Source organism: Zootoca vivipara, chromosome 11 (genome assembly GCF_965207765.1).
Source record: "Zootoca vivipara chromosome 11, rZooViv2.hap1.1, whole genome shotgun sequence".
Classification (NCBI taxonomy): Eukaryota; Metazoa; Chordata; class Lepidosauria; order Squamata; family Lacertidae; genus Zootoca; species Zootoca vivipara.
The window spans coordinates 22,180,630-22,205,143 of NC_142594.1; the positions used below are offsets into that span (position 1 = coordinate 22,180,630).

Sequence of the window (24,514 nt, forward strand, 5' to 3'; positions counted from 1 at the left end):
GACAGAAATGGGAATCTGATTGTGCCTGCTGTTGCAATTTTGGATCTTGCTGTAAGTAAATATTTCAGTAATGTGCAACTACGTGAATTAATTGTTTCACTTCGGATTTCTTTGCAATTAGCCTTTTCAGGCAAAACCTCACAAGGCATTCTCACATGTCGGAGAACATTTTTAAAATACGTGCAGAGTAAGGTAACTGTGTCCTGCTTTACAGAAGATAATTCTCAATTTGAAGGAGATGTCTGTTTGAAGGGCTGTGTGGTTTCAGTGTGGTTTAAACATAGCACCATATAACACCGGTCCTGAAAGACCTACATTGCCCCCCAATACATTTCCAAGCACAATTCAAAGTGTTGGTGCTGACCTTTAAAGCTCTAAATGGTCCAGTATACCTGAAGGAGCATCTCCACTTCCATTGTTCAGTCCGGACATTGAGGTCCAGCTCCAAGGGCCTTCTGGCAGTTCCCTCACTGTGATAAGTGAAGTTATAGGGAACCAGGCAGTGGACCTTCTTGGTAGTGGCACCCTTCCTGTGTAGGGATGCCATATTTCAAAAAGTAAAATTCCAGACACCCGCAGAGTTATTGAGTTTTTTTCAGGAAGACCCCATAATTGTTGAGCTTTTTTGGGTAAACCTTCCCCCAAAGAAGAAGAAGAGTTTGGATTTGATATCCCGCTTTATCACTACCCGAAGGAGTCTCAAAGCGGCTAACATAATCCTTTCCCTTCCTCCCCCACAACAAACACTCTGTGGGTGAGTAGGGCTGAGAGACTTCAAAGAAGTGTGACTAGCCCAAGGTCACCCAGCCATAGCTGCCAAGTCTCCCGTATTCCACGGGAAACCCCCGTTTTTCTAGCCGTTCCCAGCTGGAAAAACGGATTTTTTTGTTTCCCCCCAGTTTACTTACCGGCCGGGGGAGGCTCCTTCTGCGCATGTCTGGGGTCTCTGGACATGCGCAGAAGCGATTTCTGGCACAGCGGCCATTTTGGAACTGGGCGGAGCATGCTCAGAAGCGACTTTCGATGCTACTCTGCCCAGTTCCAAAATGGCCATGGCGTGACTTCCGGCAGCATCGAAAGTCGCTTCTGAGCATGCTCCGCCCAGTTCCAAAATGGCGGCAGCGCTACTTCCGGTAGGCCGATCCCTTATTTTTCCGGCAGGAACTTGTCAGGTATGCACCCAGCAGCTGCATATGGAGGAGCAGAGACACGAACCCGGTTCCCCAGATTACGAGTCTACCGCTCTTAACCACTACCCCACACTGGCTCTGTATGTATCACGTTGCCATACATCCAAGTTTTCTCTGATATTTTGCCAATTCGGCGCCATTTTCCTCCTGACATGTGGCAAGCCAATTCCTGTGGAACGCCCTCCCATCAGATGTCAGGGAGATGAGTAACTTTATAACCTTTAAAAGACATCTGAAAGCAGCCCTGTATTGGGAAGTTTTAATGTTTAATGTTTTATTATGTTTTTGTATATACTGGTAGCTGCCCAGAGTGGTATGGGCAACCCAGGCAGATGGCAGTCAGATGGGCAGGGTGTAAATAATAAAATTATTATTATTATTATTTTATTTATTACCAAGAGCCATAAGATGTGAATGTTGGGGCCTTGAAGTTGCCTGTCAACAGCTAGTACCTGGACAGCAGACTGAGCAGGTACACAGGTCACCTTGTCAAACCTTCCTACTGTGGCATTTCATCTTAAATTATAATAATTGTTTCTAAGTGTACATCTATACCATATATATTAGCATATAAGTGTGTGTCCTCTTTTGACCTCTTCTTTGGTGAAGCATGACCTCCTTTTGTCAATGCAACTGCATTAATTTCTTAAGCATATTCTGAGTTATATTATGACCAGGCGTTCTGTTCCGCATGTTAAAATGTAGGAATTAAGCATTGCATTGAAATGGTTATCATGATGGTAACTGGTCAGTTTATGTGCAATCAAAGGAAAGGAACTGTTCACTGTCATTAAATGGACATCACTTGAGATGATAGCCTAGTTTAATTTTTAAAATCTAATATTCCTCATGGATAATATTTCAGGGCTGAAAAGCAATATATATATATATATATATATATATATATATATATATATATATATATATATATATATGAAAAACACATGAGGTTTTAAAAATCTGCTTGCAGATTTTATTGACTGCCCTTCAGTTTGGGATTGGATGCTGTTTGACTAAACAGAGAGGAACCTTCCATAATTATACTGATAGTAAAAGTTGCACAGTTTAGACAAAAGTCTCTTACCCCATTTACCTAAACATGGGGCCGTTCTGGCCAGTTTAGGTTTTGTGAGATCTCTTAAGTAGCTGGAGTGTTAGGCTCAGAGTAGAAGATTCTGGGGTTTTGCCACAGACCCTTGCAAAGGACCGGTTCTCACAACTTTGTTCACCCTGTGATGGCTTGGTTGAGTGAAACAGGTATACCAGATCAATTGTTATGGATACAACATTGTATCTGTCAATAAACCTATCAAGTTAATGACATTGATTCATAACTGCCAGGTTACCCGGCCAACTGTGAATTGATCGTTCTGCAAATTGAAGGATGCCATTTTGCTCTTTTCCCAAATGTGATTTGTAAAAGTACCCAAATAATAACTAAAAAGCAAAACTGTGTTCGTGTACACAAGCTCCCTTTGCTCTGAAATTCACACCTTTTTTATTATTTTACAACCTCACACACATTTTAAAAATACTGCATGGGTGGAAAACTGCCAAGTGACCAACAATCTAGAGTATATGTGTACAAGTCATCATATTAAGAGTCTTGATTTAGTAGCCAGCCATCATTTCTTCTTGTCCTCCCAATCTTTCTCTCAAGCCCTCTGATATTACACATAGAGAGTATTGGGGTAGGAACCGAAGCAATTTTCTCATTTTGTGACAAGCCTTGGAGATGCTTAGAATGGTGCAAGCTGAGACTGATTGCTCCCATAAGATCCTTGTGTTTATATGTTTTAACTTGCTCTTGGATTGTCTTTTGCATTTACGTGATTTATATTGTGGTGTGTGTTGGCTACAAACAACAACAACAACAACTTGACTGACTGCTTGAGATCTCTGTATATGCCAGAGGAATCGCAGGGTACAAATGAGTGTTATCTTCCCTACCTGACATGTTTAGAGTCCATGCTCCCTTCTGAGTTTACTGCGCTGTGTAGAGAATTTACAGGTCAATTGCATATCTCCCTTTCTGGTAGCAGAAGGGTTACCAAAAAGAAAGCTTATTGTTCCCAGTGCCATTGACCACCTAGCAGCCACATTTCTGATCCTCTGTCCTGTGGCCTGAGATTGCAACTGAACAAATGTGACATGTGTGCACCATTCTGGAACTTGTTGAAGGGCAGGATGTATAATAAACACTTGCTTCCTAAAGTTTTCCTAGGTAGCTGTTAAAAAGCAGTCAATTTCCCTTAAAAAGCAGTTGGGGAGATGTGTTCAGTTTTCCATGTGCCTCTGGAATCATGCCCCAATCCCAATTTTGGTGTATATTTTAAGAGGGACTTTTGACATTGGGGAGTGGACATGATCTAAACACCAAGAGAGGCATCGCATGCTAGGCAGGCAGATTTTTCATTTGCTATGCCATTGTAATTTACACACTTGCCTGCCACTGTAAGACTGGCCTTTCTCGCCCTACCCAGTAACTTTTCAAGTGCTGTAATATTTCTTTGCTATTAAGTGACCACCATAGAGCACCATGCTTTATAAATTGCACCATGCTATCCTTAATCTTGCTGGATTGCTTTTCCCTGGCGCCATAATACCTTGTCGCTTTATGTTCTTTTTTCGTAATCCTTTGGCGCCTACAGACATACATGGTGTGTATTAATGACTTTTAAACATCTTCGTCCCTATTGGCCAAACTTTTTTTTATTACATTTACTAGACTTGTTTTCTGTCTTCAGGATATATCTTAACTTCCTCTGCAGTTTTACTGTTTGTTTTCTCCCACTCATGTCCATGGTCAAGTTCAAGCACTTTAATCCTTATAGCCACTCAGCACCTTCTTTTGAAGCATAAATCCTTTCATTATTGTGCTGTTCGGGTCAGGCAGTTTCCTTGAGTATCCTGTATGAGCTGCCTTGAATGGCAAGTTTTACTTGCTTGCTGTTTTTCTGGGCACACTGAAACAATGTAAGATGACTGCAAGGCAAATCCCCTGATTCTTTGAAGTGTGTCATAATTATCCTGTATTTTTTCCATAGAGTGAAAAAAGTAAATGAAACCTATGCTGAGTCACATCACTATAAAAAATAATAATAATTAGTAGGCTTCTAACTGCAGCAGTAATGTTCCTCAACCCTAAGCAATATACTTCGTGGTTTCTGAAGCCTGCATGTGGAATGTGTACAGCTTTGGAATATTCTAGAACTCTCTTTCTCTGATTCTTAATCCTCATCCCTCTGAACAAGGCATGGCAGAGCATCTTGTAGCTACTACAAAAGCAACAGCTTGGGAAACTTTTTCTTTTCCACACAGCCTTGTCAAAAGTCTGTTGTTTGTGTCCCAGAGTACTTGGAATTGGTAATTGGATTTAGAGCAGTGGACATCCAAATTTCTACTTCAAAGACCCAGCAATGAAACATTGACCTGTGGGCCATATGCAACATACGTTTACATCTGCTCCCAACAACTTGGTGTCTACAAAACTTGGTGTCTTAACACTGAGAAATGGACGGTTCACAGCACACAGTTTGGCCCCTAACAGGCTACAGAGTAGCTGACAACAAAAATGTTCCGCTTCTATAGTAAATGTTTTAGTACAACTTATTTGTAATAGAGATGTATACTGCCTCTATAATGGTCAAGCTCTGAAAGGAAATATTTGTAAGGTGAGCTAATTTCCTGAAAGCATATGTGTGCACAAACTCTACCGTACAATTATTCTTCTGCTTATGTAATAATATTATGCAAATATTAGTTTTTTGTTTTTTGTAGGTCCCTCTGGTGACACACACTCAGTTTGATTTGTGTCCCCACTGGGTAGGGAGATCATTATTCTAGTGACATGAGCACAAAGAGAGGGATCTGATAATGCAATGGAAGATTATGATCTTTGAGATTAAACAAATTAAAGGAGATAAATACGATGAGAGGCTGATCTGTTTTAATTCTGGATTGATCTTTAAAATACGCCTTTTTCAAAGAAAATAAAATATGAATGAAAACAATAAAAGTGTCAGTAAGTTGTACTTTAAAATATATCCAAAGTAAAAAGAAGGCTGATGCAAAAATCTTTTCAGAAATAGAGCCTTTGTTGTGATGGGAAGCCTGATGTTCACAAATCCTTATTAATATACAAGTATATTTTTAAATATGCTTGCAAAGCATAGTTCTTTCTACTTCCTCTCCGTATGGGTAGTTCTAAAGTCAGATCAGCTCATCTTTTACGGTATTCTGTTGCTCTTTCAGCAAAAGTTGGGCCATTGTGATATTTATCTGAATTCAAACAAGGCTAATTAAAAGAGCTGCTGACAGTTGTTGTGATCCGACTTTGACTGCAGCTTGATGGTCATTAAGGGTAAATAATGAACCAGGTCTGCAAATGTAGCAGCTGCCAGCTTGGGATAGAAGAACAGCTATTGCTACCAATTTAAAGATCTATCGACCGCTTTCTTTTCTCCCTACAGATCTTCTGCAGAAATCTAGTGTTTTCTGCTGCTGTGTTTTTGTCAGCTTAGCTATTGTAAAACTACCCTATAATTTCCTCCTTAATATTTAACGTAGTCCATTATTAGCTTTCAGAGTTAACTTTTCCAGTTAAAAGCTTACTTTGTTTCTTTTTAGGAATCAGATTCAGTTGTAATTCCTTGCTATTTGACTGTTTTGAATATTTCAGTGCCATCTTTTAATTTGTGTGTTCAGCTAGCTCTCCTTTTCTTTGCTTATACAGTCAGTAACAAAGTAATTATTTTCTAAATGTTTCCCAATGATTGTCATACACTGAGTTGCAGTAATGAGCGGGTGTTCTTTATGATACATTCCCACAGCATTGAGACAAACCTGCTTTTTGTTTATGTTTTGTTTTGATTGCATCGCTAAGGTAAGAAATAATCTGGAGCCCTGCTTGTCGGTACTGACTGAGAAACACAGACTTGTTCATTAAGACGCACTTCTGAATACATTGTCACTTCATCATGTTTTGCCTTGTCCCATTAGCAGGCAGAAAACCTGCTCTAAAGGAAATAAAAGATAGATCGTAATTGTAGATGAATCTAACTTTCTTACAGAACCCCCCGTTATAAATGTATCTCGGAAATGTGTAAAAGTCCCATTGTAGTTTCAGATATGTGCCTGTACTCAGAACAGCTCCACAACATTTATTTCAGCTGCCATTATTAAAGGCAATACACACTAGGTGAAATGTAGGAGTTTGCTTGTGCATAAGCAGAATCAGAAATCTTGCTGTGAGGAAATGATCCTAACGTGCCCCTAAAAGGAAAGACTTTCCTCGAGAAATAATGATGAAAAATTGTTCATTTCAGTGTCTCTGTGTTTCAGAAGAAGATTAAACTTTATTTTGTTGTCTGCAGAGCCCTCTTGCTTGTTTGTGGAAATACTTCTGTGTGTGTGTGTGCGCGCACGCGCATATGCTGCTATTTTCCCTTCTAGGTGAAACCAGCAATATGTTAACAAGAGGTTATGTTATGCTACTTTATGTTAAACCAGATCACCCCTGAAACATGTGTAGAGCCATTCATCTGTGTCACCAAAACCCAAGAGAACAGCTGACATCGACTCTAAAACCGAAACAGTGATCACTTACAAATCAAACATGGCACGCTCTAAACCGATTGTGCACGGCAATCTTTTCTCTAGAAAGGGCAACTAATTGAACATGATAAAGTGTAAAGTTAATTAACGCTCTTAAATTTGTTGATTACTTTTCACGGGATTATATTGTTCTGTTGAGTAGCAGCTTTCTGTCCCAGCTGTCGCCTTTTTAGCACGAATGTCTCTGGTAAACAATAGAGACACCATGACAAGTCGTAAATGGTCCCTGTGACAGCAGACCCTTGTGAGGCTACATCTGTAGAAAATGATTAAAACAATTGTGTTTTAAAGACAGTTCACATAGCAGCCTGGTCCCCTCGGTCCTCTTCTTTATCTCATTTGATGGTAGACTGGTTAAAACATTTAAGTGCATTTTAGTAAATTAAGTGATTTACTGGTTTCAGTGGAATTAACCGTAAATGCTGTTTTAAGGTGCTGTTCTGCTGAAATGTATGCCTGTGCTAAATTCAAGAAGATTTGTATCTCTTCACACACATTTGGTTCAGTTGTAAATGGAATAAACTTAATGTTTGCATATCATAGTTTGCAAATGGAAATAATTCAGTCTCTAACTTTGGACTTTAGCAGCTAGCATGTTATATCTGAATGTTTATTTGCTTTTAATATTCGTGGTACAATTTGGTTTCCTTAAGCAAATGGTGAAAATATTTCTTGTGTTGCAGCAGGAATTTCAAGGGGGGAAATGTTCCAGGCTTTTGTTATAAGAATTTTGAGGTCATATCTATATATATATAATAATTGTTCATAAAACATGTACATGAATGTACAGGCACATGTCTGAAGCAGCACAGGAAGACAGGCCTTTCTGACACCATTTTGACTCTCTCTCTGACCAGGTGTTCCTCTGCAAGGAAGAAGTGGGGTGGGGGGAACCTTCTCATTGTCTCAGGAATTAAAGTGATAATCCCTGGCATCCTGATACCTGACTGCCAGACAAAAGGGTGTGATTAACTTGGCTGGGAAACAGGGAAATGTAAATATCTCTCAATTTTGTTGATTAGGTTTTGGGGGGCAGGGGGCAGGGTCCAGACTGCTCAGATTACTGCCACCAGACCTCCCCTTTCATGATGTACCTATGATGAATCTAGGGAGGGGGGTCTTGGGCTACACCCCTTCTGTGACATATGGATGATGCTTCTGGGGGGTGGGCTGAAACCAATTTCAAATTTCTTTTTAAGGGCAAGACATCTTTGTTTGGGGTTCCTTCCTTGTTCTCCTGTGTGAGAGGAAGGACCCTGTTGCAACAGTTAAAATAAAAGTGCCTTGCTTCGTACGTCCTGGTTTGGTCTCTGTTATTTGGTGGGCAGGAGACGCTTAAATTCGTCTGCTTGCCTGGATCCTTGAGCTCTCCCTGGGTCAAGATCCATTTCTCTGGGTTCATAGGAACCAGCTTAAATTTTACAACAATTTGGCGACCACTTCGGGGACCCAGTTTTGCCTTGAGCTCCGGGTTCACTGAGGAAGGGGAGCCCAGCGCGCCCTTGCCTCTTTTGCAGGGGGGTAAACCAACCTCAGGACCCGAGGCACTTGGTAGTAATTGAGAGTCCAAGCGGGACCCCCAGGACGAAGCAACGTTTAAAGGGACAAGGCTGTTTTTTTTTCAGGAACCAGTTGGAAGCTGGAGACAACGGGATTCGACTGAAAGGATCGGTCGTGAGTATTAAAAGGGGACACCTTGGGTGAGCTAAGAACCACAGCAACTAAAAATCTATTTCTCCACCTGGACTATCCTTTTCTACTCTCCTCTTTGGACCTTAGTTGCAGCAAGGCTGCCAGGCACAGTTACAAGGTAGAACTGAGGTCCAGGGCAACAGTCTTTACGTTAAACGCAGAGCTCAGAAAGACTGTCCCAGCTCCCTTCTGCCAAACTGAGCAGAAGTCTGAGCAAACTGTCGCTTTTCTACCAATCTGGGAATCTGGCTATCCCAGCTCTGTTTCCTATTCCTCTGCTCTTAATCTTCGGGTGAAGACGCCCCCCTGCCATGGCGACCTTTGTTAGGTATGACCCATGACCAGAGATTGCAAGTGCGCCCGTTCCTTTCCTACTACTCTGTATCTCTGTATTCCTCAGTTCCGACCTGACATTGCGTAGGCAAGCGTTCAGTAGGATATGAGTCTAGTGTGTAAGAGGCAGGGAAGTTGCTGTGGAACCCTCAGGCAATTGATGACCAGTGGGAGGGTTCCAATAGGGTTTTAGCTGCACCAGGCCGCCTAGTAGTTAGTGCACGCGAACGGCAGGCAGGAACACCACTAGGACGTGGGGGTGAGTCATAGACTCGGGAAGTTAAGAGTGTCCAGGAACAGGGTCGGGGACCCGAACTGCAGTATAAAAAGGCTTAAGTAAAATGGGTGCAACCCACTCTAAGGAATTCCTTTCCCAGACTCCCAACCGAGGCAAAGCACAACTGAGGCTTGGCTCCGGTAAGGACTTTGAGGATGAAAGTCCACTCCAATTCGTTCTCTTAAATTGGCACGAAATCCCCGGGGCGGACAAGCTTGAAGGGAACCAATTGCAAAAACTTTGTAAGAAAAAAACACTGGGTCCGCTTTACTATGGACCACCCAGATGAGGGGAAATGGCTACCAGGAGGTTCCTTTAACATACAGTGAATCTCCGCTTTAAAATTAACCCTGGTGAACTCTGAATGAGAAAAGTTTTGTGAGGAATCCTACAAAGTATGTTATGGTATAAAATTATATATGTTTGCATGTTACATGTTGTCTGTGTTGTCTGTGAAGTGTATGTGCATCTGATCCTTGTGTCTGCTATAGTTCATTGTTCCCCTTAAAGTAAATGAGAGATATAATCCAGGTTTAGGAAATTAGGGGTTTGTGTAAAATTTGGCCATGACACCCACAGACTGCCTTTTTTAAAGCATGCATAGTTTAAAATAATATAATAATAAGGCAAGCTTGCTTAAATAATCTTATGTAAGGGCTTGATCAACCCAAAAACAATGGCAAATATTTAAAAGAGTGGAGGTAGTGTGTAAAGGTTTGTTTTAAAGAGGCTGTAGAAGGCCATTTTTTCCTCTCCAAAAGTAAAAAGAGGGGGCAGGATGAAGGAAAATAAGAGTAGTAAGTTTGAAAATGCTTGCTCAATGCTTTGAAAATATTTTGAAACTTGAAAATGTTCACTTCATGAGGTGTGCAAATGTTTGTTATTGAGAGAGGCTCTAAAAGGGAGTCTTCCTCCAAGTGACTAGAGGAATATTGACTAAAGGAAAATTGAACAGCTATTCCTATAAAGGTGAATTGTTTGTCAAAAGTAGAGCTTCCTTAGCCAGGAATTGTCTATCTGAGTCTAGTTTTAACTTCAATTGTGTTGGGCTCCTGATATCACCTCTTAAGGAAAAAAACTCATCTGCTAAAGGGTTCTATATAAAGTTGGTATTTTCATTCAAATCTTGTGAATCCTGTATCTTAGAGGGTTAGACTAAATGACCTCAGGGTCCCTTCTAACCCCCATTTTAGAGCTATGTGAAAGGCAATGTGTCTGATGTGGTGATGGGTTGAAATTCAGCCCAGCTCTGCTTTCTGGCAAGGAAAGATTATTGGTTTTCAGAGTTGGAACAAGAGTGTAATTGTTGTTTTTGTGGAGTGATTATATAAGTTTTTATCACTTTCTCTATTAAGGGGGTAAAGTTTAAGCACATATGAAAGTCTTGAACATTTCCCAATCTTTCTCTAGAGAGTAAAAGTGGGGTGTATGTGCATACCTACCCCTTTCTGTACAGAAAGGGGGAGCGGGAAGGGAAAAGGGAGATTGTAACCTTGAAAATGTTTGTTTGTGAACTCATAATATTTAAGGTCTGTGTCACAAGGGAGCCATGTGCTCTGTATGTAATGTTTCACCATGTGACTATGGAATATGGTGTTCCTTCTAGGGAAATGTTATTAAAAGTAGAGGATCCATAGCCAGCAAATGTCTATCTGAGTCACTTTAACCTTGATTCAAATGGACAGAATGGTTTTAGTAAGGAAGTAAATTCCCTCTTAAACTGTTTATCCAATCTTAAGGTTTGCTAAAGGCTTCTATATAACGTTGGTACTTTTAATCTTCCCCTTCCTTATTTTTCCCTTAGTACACACATGTGCTTCCGTGATAGGGCATAGCCTGTGTTTCCTTCCCAGTCAGGCGTCTGTACTCAAATGTATGTGTATCCTAAGGGCAGTGATAGTGTTGAGATCCCCATATTTCAGAAGGGGTGGACTAGATTACTCAAGATCCCTTCCAACCCTTTCCAAACTTGCAAAAAGGAGGGAGAGAAAATGTGTTTGTAAGCACTGAAAAGTGAGTTTCTGTGTAAAATCTAACCCTATTTTAAAATCTACTCTTTCCCCTTCCCTTCCTTTATTCAGATGGTAATTTTGTCAAGAGGTGCAGCACTTTAAAAAATGGTACAATAGACTGCCGAATCATGAACTCTGTACATGCACAGAGGCTATGTCAGCTTGAAGAGGAAAATAGAGGAGAAAAATGAGGTTTTAACTAAGGGGCGAAAAGGTTATAATCTGCTCATGAAATATTATTCAAATTTCTTAATGTAAAGCTTTGAACCACTGAGGGAAAACAACCTCATGTGTGTTACTGGTCCATCAAGGTTAAGTGGTTGCCAAGTTCCAAAAATCTTAACATGCCAGATTCTTTCCACAGGTATAAATAGCAGAGTACTACTATAAGTCTGTCTCTTGAGTAGTTTATAAATTAATTAAGAGGTTCAAGGTTATGCTTTGCACATGAAACTTAAATTTAAATTTCCTTATGTAAAAATAAATAGATAAAGAACCATTGAGAACCATCAACTGTTTAGAAGCTGCCAATTCCAGTTCAACATGCAAAACTCTGTACATTTTAGGAACATTTCCTGACTGATTTTCACATGAAATAATTTTCCCTTTCCAGCAGAATACTGAGATTCAGGGTGTGGAGAAATTCTTTCAGAACCTTAATGCAAAATTATCTCCCAATGGGGGGGGGGGACGCCACCTAAACAAGCCCCTCCACACTTGGAAATTCATAGAAAATTGCTGTCTACCAGTTGACAGACTATGCAAACAAAAGGCTCCATTTCTTTCCTAGCAGGTACTCAGGATGGATACTTATCTCCCATTTGCATTTCACCCCGAAGCATTACCCTATGTTAATATAACCCTCCCTTTTCTAATGTAGCAATGATTGAGTGTTTTGCCAATTCTTTTCTTCCACAGCAAAAAAAAAAAAAAAAAAAAGTGAGGAGTGAGGAGATACAAACAGTAATTTCATTTCTCTTTGGCGCTTCTCTTTAGCTTATAAATAATCTGCTTCCATTTATTATATCAGTTTTTCCATTATGTCTATGAAATTATTCTAACAATAACCAGGTAAAAATTGTTGTGTGAGTGGTAATCTAAATTTTATTTTGTTTTATTTTTGTATCTTTTTTTTTTTGGTATTTCTACTTTTTCTTTCTGTACATACAAATGTAGCATCTAAGTCATTCTTTCCTGTAAATAATAATAATAATAATCCCTTTCAAACAAGATACATGAACCTCAAAGAGAATTCAGAACCACATAAGGAAAATGTTAATAACTTATCGATTGTGTCCTAATTAACAAAATTTTTGTCCTTTGTTTCCTCCACAGCCAAACTAGGTGAAGTAAATTAAACTGACTGAGTAGACAATAACAGCAGTAATTAAATAACTATGATCTTATATTATTTGCAGCTCCCCAAGAAGAAATTTCTAGAATATTCTCCCCTTTCTTGACTATTTATCATTATTATTTTTTAACTAATTATATCTTCAGGCCCCAACCCCCTGCAGGCCTATTTTCAAAAGGATGTTTTACAGGAAACCAAATTGACATTTTATCTCTTTGATCACAACCTAAGAAGGAGGACCTAGAAAGCTATAACGTTTCAGCAAGGTTTAGAAGTGCTGTTATAGAAGTACTGTTAACTTCCTCCCAGTGACTCGAAGGCAGACAAGAAAACCCCCTTGTTGGAGATACATGCAAAAGCAGCAAGAATTATCTCAAGTTCACCTGATTGCCTCAAGATATACAAATGGCGTATAATTAATAATTTGAAGGTTTTGTGCATTATGTGTTATATAGGAATACTGAAATGTGTCAAATGACTTTGGGACAAAGGGGGAAAGTGAATTGCAAGGACATTCTCTCTCCTTGACCTCAAGACTCTGTGCCCTAGGATTTAAAAGCAGCCGGAATTGTCTCAAGATCATGATGGCCTCAAGACATACAACTGATATATAATTATTAGGTCTTATGTTGCGTGATATTCGACAGAAACATTGAACTATGTCTGACAGTATGTTATTTCCACAAGGAGGGGGAGGTGAACCAATTTTGTGTTTAATTGTTGGGTTTTTTTTTTAAAAAAAAAAATGTATAGTGTCCCAATGTTTTTTTTTTTGTATTATTGCCATGCATTGTATGCCTTTTAAAGGATCAGGATATTGCATAGTTCAGTATTTAGATTAGATCAACTTATGACCACATTTTCTTGTCCCACCTGGCACTCTGCAGTGTGCCAACCTTCTCTACACATTTTTTAAATTTGTTTTTACTCATTTTACCAAGAATAAGCTCCAAGATCCATGAAACACCAGATAAATGAAGGTATTTATGTCTTGATTTAACAGGAATGATCCCTTTTAGAGTTAAATTTGACTAATTTGGACATGTTTTATGGGGCTGTATAAATTTTAATTTGGCTTCAGTTCTAATTGGGCAAGTGTATCCAAGGTGCAAGTAGCTTTCTTCCTTTAAGAGCAACTGGGCAACTCCCTACAGTGCAAGGCCAGAGCCTATAATAAAGGCCCATAGAAAGCCCAAGGCAAAGGCATCTCTCTCATGACATGTCCAAACCTGTGGCAGCTATGGTGAGTGCCAGGCGACATGGTCAATATGAAAGCCCTAAGGGGATTCACCAGGGATTGTTGCTGTTGTGCCACGTTGGAGGTGTGCAACCAGAGGAGAGCTAGCTTTTGACACCTGAGAACACACAAAAGGGTAAACAAGCAAACTGCACTTTCCAGTCAATATTGGTGGACCATCCTGTTAAGTGTAATACATAGACCATTTTTGAGAAATGCTTCTCCCAAAGTACTAAAACAACACATCTGGTTATTCTTTTGTGGGGCAACAATTTTTAAGAAAAATTATAGCCCCAAATGGGGAATTGTTATAAGAATTTTGAGGTCATATCTATATATATATAATAATTGTTCATAAAACATGTACATGAATGTACAGGCACATGTCTGAAGCAGCACAGGAAGACAGGCCTTTCTGACACCATTTTGACTCTCTCTCTGACCAGGTGTTCCTCTGCAAGGAAGAAGTGGGGTGGGGGGAACCTTCTCATTGTCTCAGGAATTAAAGTGATAATCCCTGGCATCCTGATACCTGACTGCCAGACAAAAGGGTGTGATTAACTTGGCTGGGAAACAGGGAAATGTAAATATCTCTCAATTTTGTTGATTAGGTTTTGGGGGGCAGGGGGCAGGGTCCAGACTGCTCAGATTACTGCCACCAGACCTCCCCTTTCATGATGTACCTATGATGAATCTAGGGAGGGGGGTCTTGGGCTACACCCCTTCTGTGACATATGGATGATGCTTCTGGGGGGTGGGCTGAAACCAATTTCAAATTTCTTTTTAAGGGCAAGACATCTTTGTTTGGGGTTCCTTCCTTGTTCTCCTGTGTGAGAGGAAGGACCCTGTTGCAACAGTTAAAATAAAAGTGCCTTGCTTCGTACGTCCTGGTTTGGTCTCTGTTATTTGGTGGGCAGGAGACGCTTAAATTCGTCTGCTTGCCTGGATCCTTGAGCTCTCCCTGGGTCAAGATCCATTTCTCTGGGTTCATAGGAACCAGCTTAAATTTTACAACAATTTAAAGTCACATAAGAACAATTGTCGAAAACAACGAGGTGATAGTAGCAAACTACAATGGGTGCTAATTCCTTAAAATGCCTATTTGCAAAAAAAACGTTGGCATAAGAACCCTCCATTTTCATGCACTTCCAGAGGCACTTCAGGAAGAGCTTTAATTTCCTTAATAAAAGTCAAGGATGTAAAATTGGAGAGGGTTAAAACGTTGACCTCCTTTTCCTTGGTGTTCTTGTTCAAATGACAAATTATGTTCAAAACTGTAGTGATTGGTGCAATGTGTTTGTAATGAGATATTTGCAAAGCAAGATTGTAACTATTCTCTAAGAATCTGAGATATAAAGTAGAGCTTTATGCATTAATAATCTCTTCCCAAGGTAGATTCAAGATAAACATAATCAGAGACATCTGCAAATTTCTCCCAAGCCAGATTCAAAGGAAAACTTTGGGGGCTCACCAAGCTTGCTAATAAAAGAGGCGAGATTTCAAACTCTGGAATCCTTTTCTGGGTTGCAATGGAAGGATGGAGGTTGGAGGAGTGGAGGGGGAAAACCTCACTCCTTCCTTCTTTCCCAGCACTGTACTTGCTGCCGCCGCAGCCAGCACCATGTTCTTTGAGTTAAAAGGAAGATGGCAGAGTATTAGGGGGTGCAGAATTCTTCCGAACCTTCAGAATAGCTTTGGAAATCTTTCTAAGCTTTTCCAGATTTTATTATTCTTTATTCCCTTATCATTAGGTTGGATCCAGACAAACTGTGCTGAACTTAAGTCCCACTCATTTCAACAGAAACTAAGTCATAACTAACTTGGCTCCCTGAGTCCCCAGAGGACACAACGTCAATGAACTTAGTCTGGATCCAATTCATACCCCACCCCCAGCCCGGAACTGAGAAAAGGCCAAGCTGAAAATTATTGTTGGTATTCCTTTTACACTTATCAATGATTTTCTGGAGCTATTTAGCAGTCTGTTAACCTGATAGAAAGCTTGACTTGTGATGGATAGTGCTGTATTTTTGTTGGCAAATCTAGGCTTGAATTTGCTGGAGATCAGGCCAGGGGATTAGCAGCATGGACAAATAAAAAAGAGGTGTGTGATGAAACTCATCCAAATTGTGATTTGGAAAGGCTGCCATTGGCTGTGTGGCTATATCAATATGCCAAGGTGTGGCTGTAGAAGCTGGAGCAGCTGCTGGTGGATGGGCTGTGGTGCAGCGAGAGGCCCCCGAATGTGGAGGCAATGCTGGACCTCCTAGTTGGCCTCAAGGCTTGTCTCAGACTTCCTCGAGTGGAAAGTAACCTCCTGTTTATTGAGAATAGCATGGACAAGTTCCTCATCAGTGGTGTCATTGGTGGTAGGCCCAAGAGCCAACTACCTGAGGACTACCTGAGGACCCCGGTGGCGCTGTGGTCTAAACCACTGAGCCTCTTGGGCTCGTTGATCGGAAGGTCGGTGGTTTGAATCCCTGTAACGGTCAAGTGAGCCCCTGTTGCTCTGTCCCAGCTCCTGCCAACCTAGCAGTTCGAAAGCATGCCAGTGCAAGTAGATAAATAGGTACTGCTGTGGTGGGAAAGGCAAACGGCGTTTCCGTGTGCTCTAGGTTCCGTCACGGTGTTTTGTTGCGCCAGGAGCAGTTTAGTCCTGCTGGCCCTATGACCTGGAAAGCTGCCTGTGGACCAATGCCAGCTCCCTCAGCCTGAAAGCGAGGTGAGCCCCATAGTCGCCTTTGACTGGACGTAGCCATCCAGGGGTCCTTTACCTTCACCTGAGGACCCCAGTCAATGCAACATCTGGCCAAGCTGGCTTAACAATGGGCGTTATGTGTATGTGTATTTTAATGAACTGAATAGAGGCATGGAGCCTTGGAGAGTGTGTGTATGAACTTAACAGTGCTTAGCTTACTTTTTGTTGCCATTTTGTTAATGTTGTTAATACTGCTTTATAGATTATAGATGCCATATGGATTTGTTAATCCTACAATATGACTTTTTGCTGCAATTGTGATGTTTAGCTTTTTTTTCAACTGCTGTTTTAATAAATTGTAATTATTTTATTGATGGTTTGTTAATTATTTCATACGATTTATGCTGCATTTGTGGTATTCTTTTTTTTAATGGTTTGTAAGCCACTTTGAGGTTCATTTGAATGAAAAGCGGCATAGCATTACTTCTGTGTCTTCACGTTCTTGCATCCTTAAGTAGCTGCGAATGGAGTGACCTGAAAAGAAGCTGAACTCCATTATGTGTTGCTGTTTTGAACTTTAGGTGTTGGAGCTGCCCGAGCAGGAAACCTTACGTTCATGGTTGGAGGAGTGGAGCAAGAGTTTGATGCTGCAAAGGAGCTGCTTACATGTATGGGTTCAAATGTGGTCTACTGTGGAGAAGTTGGAACTGGACAGGTACAGACTGAATAAAAAACCTAGACATTTCTTGCCATCTTTCCACAGGCAGGCTTAGACTATCTTTTTCCTTGTTTAGGGAAGGTTTAAATGTTTGGTGTTTAATTCTGTTTAATATTCTGTTGGGAGCTGCCCAGGGTGGCTGGGGAAACTCAGCCAGATGGGCAGGCTATAAATAAATATTGGTATTTGTTTGTTTGTTTGTTTGTTTGTTTCAATGTGTCCTTGGTTACTAAGTTGTCATATTGACTTTTGATCCTGTCATGTTTGTGATTATTTTTTTGGGGTGGTGGTGGCGGTGGTAGGGTTTTATGGTTTATTTGACCTCATTCTCTATATCAGGCTTCCTCAACCTCGGCCCTCCAGATGTTTTTGGCCTCCAACTCCCATGATCCCTAGCTAGAAGGACCAGTGGTCAGGGATGATAGGAATTGTAGACTCAAAACATCTGGAGAGCCGAGGTTGAGAAAGCCTGCTCTATATCTTAAAAAAAAATTAAATCAAATTTTATTTATTGTCTCACACAGAAATGATCACATATATACAAGGAAACACAAATACATCCCTACCCATTCACAAATCTTTCCAGCATCAAAAATTACAAGCAATCAACTAAGGAAAGAAAACAAAAATTTTACAAAAAAAAGAGAGAGAAGAAAAAGGAAAAACAGTTTAAAAAATCAAACTTCTAATCGTTTTTATATCGTTTTCCTTAACTAAAACATCCAACTTACTATACCTCTTCAGCAAAAATTAAATTTAAACCAACAACATTTTTATATATGTATATAAATTTTACTATCTTCTTGTGTATCTTAATCCAAGCATATCATCAGCTCTGTTTTTATACCTTCTTTAAACAGATAATTTTCTACATATCTCCACTCCTCTTTGGGTTTTTGTTTTGGATGTACCACCGTCATCCTTGCTAAGTTCATGAATTCTACTAGCTTGATCTGCCACTCCTGGGTTGTTGGTATTTTATCCCCTTTCCAATTTTGGGCTATTAACATTCTCGCAGCTGCACTGGCATACAGGAAAATATTTTTCCTATCATCCGGAATACATTCCAGGATCATGCTTAATAAAAAAAGCCTCTGGCTTTTTCTCAAAAGTTACCTTCAATATATTTTTCATTTTTCGTAAATTTCCGACCAGAACTTAGAAATTTTTACGCAACTCCACCAACAGTGGAAGTAGCTACCTATTTTTTCATTACACTTCCAGCATTTATCCAAATTATTTTTATAGATTTTTGTTACTTTTTCTGGCGTCAGGTGCCATCTGTATACCAATTTCATCATGTTCTCCCTGATTCCCATACACGCTGTGAATTTCATATTTACCCTCCATAATTCATCCCACTGATTTCTATAAATTGGTCTACCACAATCTTGTGCCCATTTTATCATTACATTTTTCACTTCCTCATCTTTCACATCCCATTCTAATAAGAATTTATATATCTTCGCTCTATATCAACATTGAACTGGGAAATGGTATAGAAGACTTTAAGATAACCAGTTAAGGATGAGGATGCCTGGAATGCCTCTTAGATCAATTTGTATATCACAGAATAAGCAAATGTCTATGTTCTGGGATGCATGCATTGGTTTACAGTGGAAGATAAACCAAGACAAATAACTATACAACCTTTAGAAGTCGCCTGGAGGCAACCCCTGTATAGGGGTTTAATGTTTTATTACGTTTTTGTAATTGCTGGAAGCCGCCCAGAGTGGCTGGGGCAACCCAGTCAGATGGATGGGGTACAAATATTCTTATTCTTATTTATTATTCAGTTAACGAAGTGAGAAGTAAACATAAGAAGCCTACAAAGAACATATCGTGATAGGTGGCGCGTAAAACAGAATATGTACCTACCATCTTTTCAGTCCATTCTATGGCGGATTTCTGCTCACACATCCAAACCTATAAGCACTTATTTGTTGCAGTTTGCTAAGACTACTTTTCTGGTTGGTTATTAGACAGTGGCATCAACAAATTGTCGATAAGAACAAATATTTATACAGTTCTTTTAAAAGTGCAAATGCAGGTGTCTGCTAATATCTGAGGCATACCAAATCAAATTACTGTGCATGTGTGCCAAAAATGGTTTTGCAGCTTTTGATATCAGTGCCCTGAAAACGTGTTGCTGTCTGTTCTAGGGACTGGCTATGGATCAAATGCATTCATAATAGAATTTGAGTTCCTGTTGGATAGTTATCTAGATAACAGAAATTCATGGGGTGTTGAATTTCTTTTCAGGCTGCAAAAATCTGCAACAACATGCTATTAGCCATTAGTATGATTGGAACTGCTGAGGCCATGAATCTTGGAATCAGGTATGTTTGAATTTTATGATATCCTTTTATTATCGGTTTGTGTTTATGTGTTTTTCTTACTGACTCTTCTATGGGGGAAGAATGATGTTTCAGAAATGTAGATTAACAGCTGTTTGCAGCATAAGTGTAGTATTTCATTATTGCAATGCTTCCCCCCCTCTCCCCAAAAACCCAACACCAACAACCTAGGTTAGGATTTCAGGAAGAAGGAACATTATTTATAAAGACAATAACATGAAATTATATTTTGATACTATTATATACAGTATAGGAGCTCTTTTTCTTATTTTCAGACGATATATGAAACAGATAAATAATACTGTAATATGTGCAACTACTTGCAAAAGACAAAGCGTTTTTAAATTATTATTCATGAAATTATGTAATCTAGAAGTTTGCAGTTGTGTGAACTCCCCCGTATGCAGCTTTGACATTTAGCTGCCACATTTTGAAACATGCCTTTGTGGTATCATGTCTTGTATCTACTAACTGCTGAGCATGCACTTACTAAGCTGGCAAGGTTTCTGGGAAGCCCCAGGCATGGGAATTCCTGTCTTACTTTCTTTCTACTTGATCCTTGGCTCTGAAAACCACAATAGATATTAAATAATAGCTGCATCCCTGTGATTGTAAACAGCAGCAAACCCAGGTTCGTTCCAAACATAGCATTACTGTTGCTTTTGATTACAGTGGTACCTTGGTTCTCGTTTTTGTTGCTTTTGATTACAGTGGTACCTCGGTTCTCCGTTGACGGACATTTCAGAACTCGAACGCTGCAAACCCGGAAGTAAAGGTTTCCGTTTTCTCACTTTTCTCAATTGAATTTGCAGGCTGCCCTTTGCGCCTTGGTTTTCAAACGTTTCGGAACTCAAACAGTTTTACCTTCGAAAAACGAGGTACCACTGTATTTATAAAACTGCCTACGGTACACTGGCTGCTGTACATTAGTCAGAGGACTAATGGTCACTGAGAAGTTGCATCCTCATGACAAGAGCAAAACGAACCTGGACCCATCCTGAGAAGGAGAAACTGTAGGGAAGTTGGTCTAAAGGCTGCTGAGTTGGGAGAGGGAGGGTTGCTTTATGTTACTACAGTCTGTCACAAGCCATTTTGAGGATTGACAGGTGGGTTATAAATTTTCTAAATATTCTTCCGTATTCCAACACAGTAGCAAATAGCCACAATGTTTCCCTGTCTCAAATCTGCACCCGCTTCTCTTTGATGTGAAAAATGGGAAAATTGGTGCTGCTGCTGTTGATTCCTTGACAAGTGTAGATCACAGTCCATTCTGCTAGCTCCTATCTATAGAGAAGTACGGATAAGAATCTCAGTCAGTAAGAATCTTGCCTTGAGATATAGGAGTGTGTTTCTCCTTGCAGAAAATCTATCTCACCACAGCATGATTGATCATGTAAAAAGTCCAGAGACAGAGGTTGTTTACATTCTAGCCATTTTCTCTAGAATTAATGTCATTCATTCACTAGTTGGAGAGTCTGGATGAAGTCATTGCCATACCATTGCAATGTAGTCTTTCCCCCTGCTGTCTTCCCCTATTTTTTAAAACCTGCTTTGACTGGACGGACTGTCCAGTATGGACTGGTTAAGTACCATTGAAGCATTTCTCTGATACTGGGCCTTTAATAATGTCCTGATAGTTGCTGGTCACAGTAATCTTTCCCATAATTAATTGTTTTTTACCTATAACCTGAACAATACCATTGTTTGGGATAGTAAAAAACAAAATTAAGAAAATTATCACAAAGGTCATGCTACAAATAAGAAATGTAACATTTCTAAATAACTAAATAACGTGACATTTGTGGCCTCAGCTATCTGGAAATAACATATATTAAGATACTGGCCATGGGCAAAAAGCATTAAGGGATTGTTATGGAGATTATAGTTTCATCTTAAGTCTCATGTGGAAACAATGCATTTTGTTTTCCTTTAAAAAAAACCTGCATCTAATGGATTGCAGAAGTGCCTCGGTTTTGTTAAAGGGCTGTACTGTGGCAGAAGATCAGTGTGTTGGTAGATCAGTGTGGAAGTTTTAGAAAAGTAGGGACATCACTGGCACCATGAACTATGAGATGTACAGACCTACAGCAACATGCATGGACATTAACGTAAACTGTGAGATGACAAAAGGCTTTTAGAACAAATAACTGACCCTCCATATTCCTATGCCTTAATGCAAAGGTAGGTGCGACGTGTCCCGTCGCTGCTACCAAATATGCGACGGTCACACAACGCTATCACTAAACTTGCGACGATCCCACCGAAAATGTGCGGATCCCACCAAATTAGCAATGTACCTCCCTTTCTATCACTAGCAGTGTGTCGAAGGAATTCAGTTATTTTACAAACAACCCACTATTCCTTCTTCCGCCCAAATAAACTCCCTGTTAATATATGGGGTTTGCTAGTAAATGAAGTGCAGTTCCAGCTCTCAAAATAACGTGGCGCAGTATCTTTAATAACTCTAGGCAAGTGTTACAGGAATGAACTTGTGTCCACAGTAAGGATTCCCTTTCACCCCAGGTTCACCTCCGCAGCTGTTTGCCCTAGCAACCCTTGCTACTTTGTGGCACCCTTTCCCTGGCACTTGCCTCCCTTGTGCGTGACCTTGAGGTAAAAACTATTCTCCTGCTCCTCAGGTTTAGTTTTGCCTCCTCTCTTCAGTCACCACCCTTTTGAGTTCAGATACGTTGCTGGAATAAGGAGGAACATCCGTTTTTAACCCAACATTTAAGAAAGCTTTATTTAACTGGAGGACATGTAAAGTTCTTTATGGTTTCATTTGTATAAACTCTTAGTTCATTATCTTAGTTCCATATAACTCAAACTAGTTTATTCAGTTCCAGTAAACCTCTCAAACGCTCTACTCTCCACTACCACCCACCCACTCCCGCTCCCAAAACCCTCTCAACTCTATCAACTGAATTAACTGCTCCCCATCCCCTTTAAACTTGTGGCAGTCCCACCCCTCAGGAATGGAATGCGTCAATCAACTAGGAGGCTGGGTTTAACACTTAACACCCTGGAGTTCTATTGCAAGCCATCCCCATCCGTCACAGTAGGCAACTGGATGTCATTCTTGACTCCTATCATCCTTGGACACCATGCTGGCAAGGGTTGGTGGGAGATGTAGTCCGACAACATCTGGAGAACACTAAGTTAGCTATTCCTGCATCAGTGTATGGAATGCCCTGTCGGTTGAATCCCCACTCCAAGAATGAGCTTCCTCCCTCTTCTGTGAAGCATATTCTAAGTGGCTAGGCTAGAAACCGACCGATGGGACATTCTGTTGACTTTTCTCATTGTCTTGGTTTATCTTGGCTCATTTAAAATGTGACGTCCTGAAATATATGCTACAAAACACTTTAATAAAAAACCCTCACACACCATGAAATGGAGGCTAGCAATTAGGCTACACGTAAGGTATTGCTAATTCGGCACTCAGGGAATATAATTGCTCGGTTCGCTTACTTTAGCTGAATCCAAAGTGTGGAGAACACGCTGCCACTGAAACCATGTCCAAGCTCTGCTGTTACATAGTCTTCAGCCTGAGCCCTGCAGGGAGCTGTCCAGGGTGCCACTGAAGCCTCACCTGGAACATGCTGGGTCCATTGCTGAAAACAGAACAATGGTTTTCCATCCTCCACCACCGCACAATTTTGTCAGTCGGCATTCGGTGTGTACTGAGCATGCTCAGTTTTCATTGGACTTATTTGGTGTGGGAGATAGGTTTCCAAGGGGAGAGTTGGGAGATGTTGGGTAAGTACAGTGGGTGCCCAGTTCAAGCTACACCAAGATGTTTCATTTATCCCTTGATTTCTATAGAAAGCTCTCACTTGCATTACTTCTCAATGTGGACCAGGAAAAGGCCTATACAGACAGTGGGATGGTTCTCTCCTTTTATTTCCCCCCTCCATCCTCTGTTCCCAAGTTACTCCATTTCATTCCTCCTCTTTCTCCTTTCTTTTGTTTTTGTTTTCTCTTGCTAACCATTCAACTTTCCATGGGCATGGTGTGTGTGTGTGGAGGGCACTGTGCTCTAAACCACTGATCCTCTTGGGTTTGCCAATCAGAAGGTTGGCAGTTCTAATCCCTGTGACAGGGTGAGCTCCCGTTGCTCTGTTCCAGTTCCTGCCAACATAGCAGCTCAAAAGCACACCAGTGCAAGTAGATAAATAGGTACCGCTGCAGTGGGAAGGTAAACAGTATTCCATGCACTCTGGTTTCTGTCACAGTGTTCCGTTGTGGCAGAAGCGGTTTATTCATGCTGGCCACACGACCCGGAAAGCTGTTTGTGGACAAACGCCAGCTCCCTCAGCCTGAAAGCGAGGTGAGCACCACACCCCATAGTCGCCTTTGACTGGAATTAACCACCCAGGGGTCCTTTACCTTTTACCTTTTCCATGGGCACTAAGCATGTTAAGCACACCTTGGCCCGTTTGAAGTGGAGAGTTCTCTCACCTTTCCCCTAGGTTTTCCCCTTAGGATTTGCAAACTCTGAACTGTATAGCTGTTGCTATTTGGGATACAAAAACAAGAACACTCAAAAAATTGAATTGGAACAGGGATAAGGGATGGTTTAAAGCAATTTACAGTCATACCTCGGTTTAAGTACGCTTTGGTTTGAGTACTTTCAGTTTAAGTACTCTGCAGACCTGTCTGGAATGGATTAATCCACTTTCCATTATTTTCAGTGGGAAAGTTCGCTTCAGGTTAAGTACGCTTCAGGTTAAGTACAGACTTCCAGAACCAATTACACTCATACTTCGGGTTAAGTACGCTTCAGGTTGAGTACTCCGCAGACCCTCTGGAACGGATTAATCCACTTTCCATTACTTTCAATGGGAAAGTTCGCTTCAGGTTAAGTATGCTTCAGTTTAAGTATAGACTTCCGGAACCAATTGTGTACTTAAACTGAGGTACCACTATATATTTATGTTCAATGTCTATCCTGCAGTTTTGTTTTGTTCTTTTAAAAATTATTTTTATTGTTTTGAACGCTTTTTCTAGCCATGTATTCCAGAGCTTATAGT

General features: G+C 40.4%; 1 protein-coding gene across 3 annotated transcripts in view; it reads left to right on the forward strand.

The window, feature by feature from the left end:
• Positions 1 to 24,514, forward strand: part of HIBADH (3-hydroxyisobutyrate dehydrogenase) — a 78,883-nt gene that overhangs the window by 41,337 nt on the left and 13,032 nt on the right. For all 3 annotated transcript variants that reach the window (XM_035128969.3, XM_035128967.3, XM_088654296.1), the window contains exons 5-6: positions 16,988 to 17,121; positions 19,387 to 19,463. In XM_035128969.3, the coding sequence (XP_034984860.1) occupies positions 16,988 to 17,121; positions 19,387 to 19,463 (211 nt within the window). The remainder of the gene's footprint in view (positions 1 to 16,987; positions 17,122 to 19,386; positions 19,464 to 24,514) is intronic.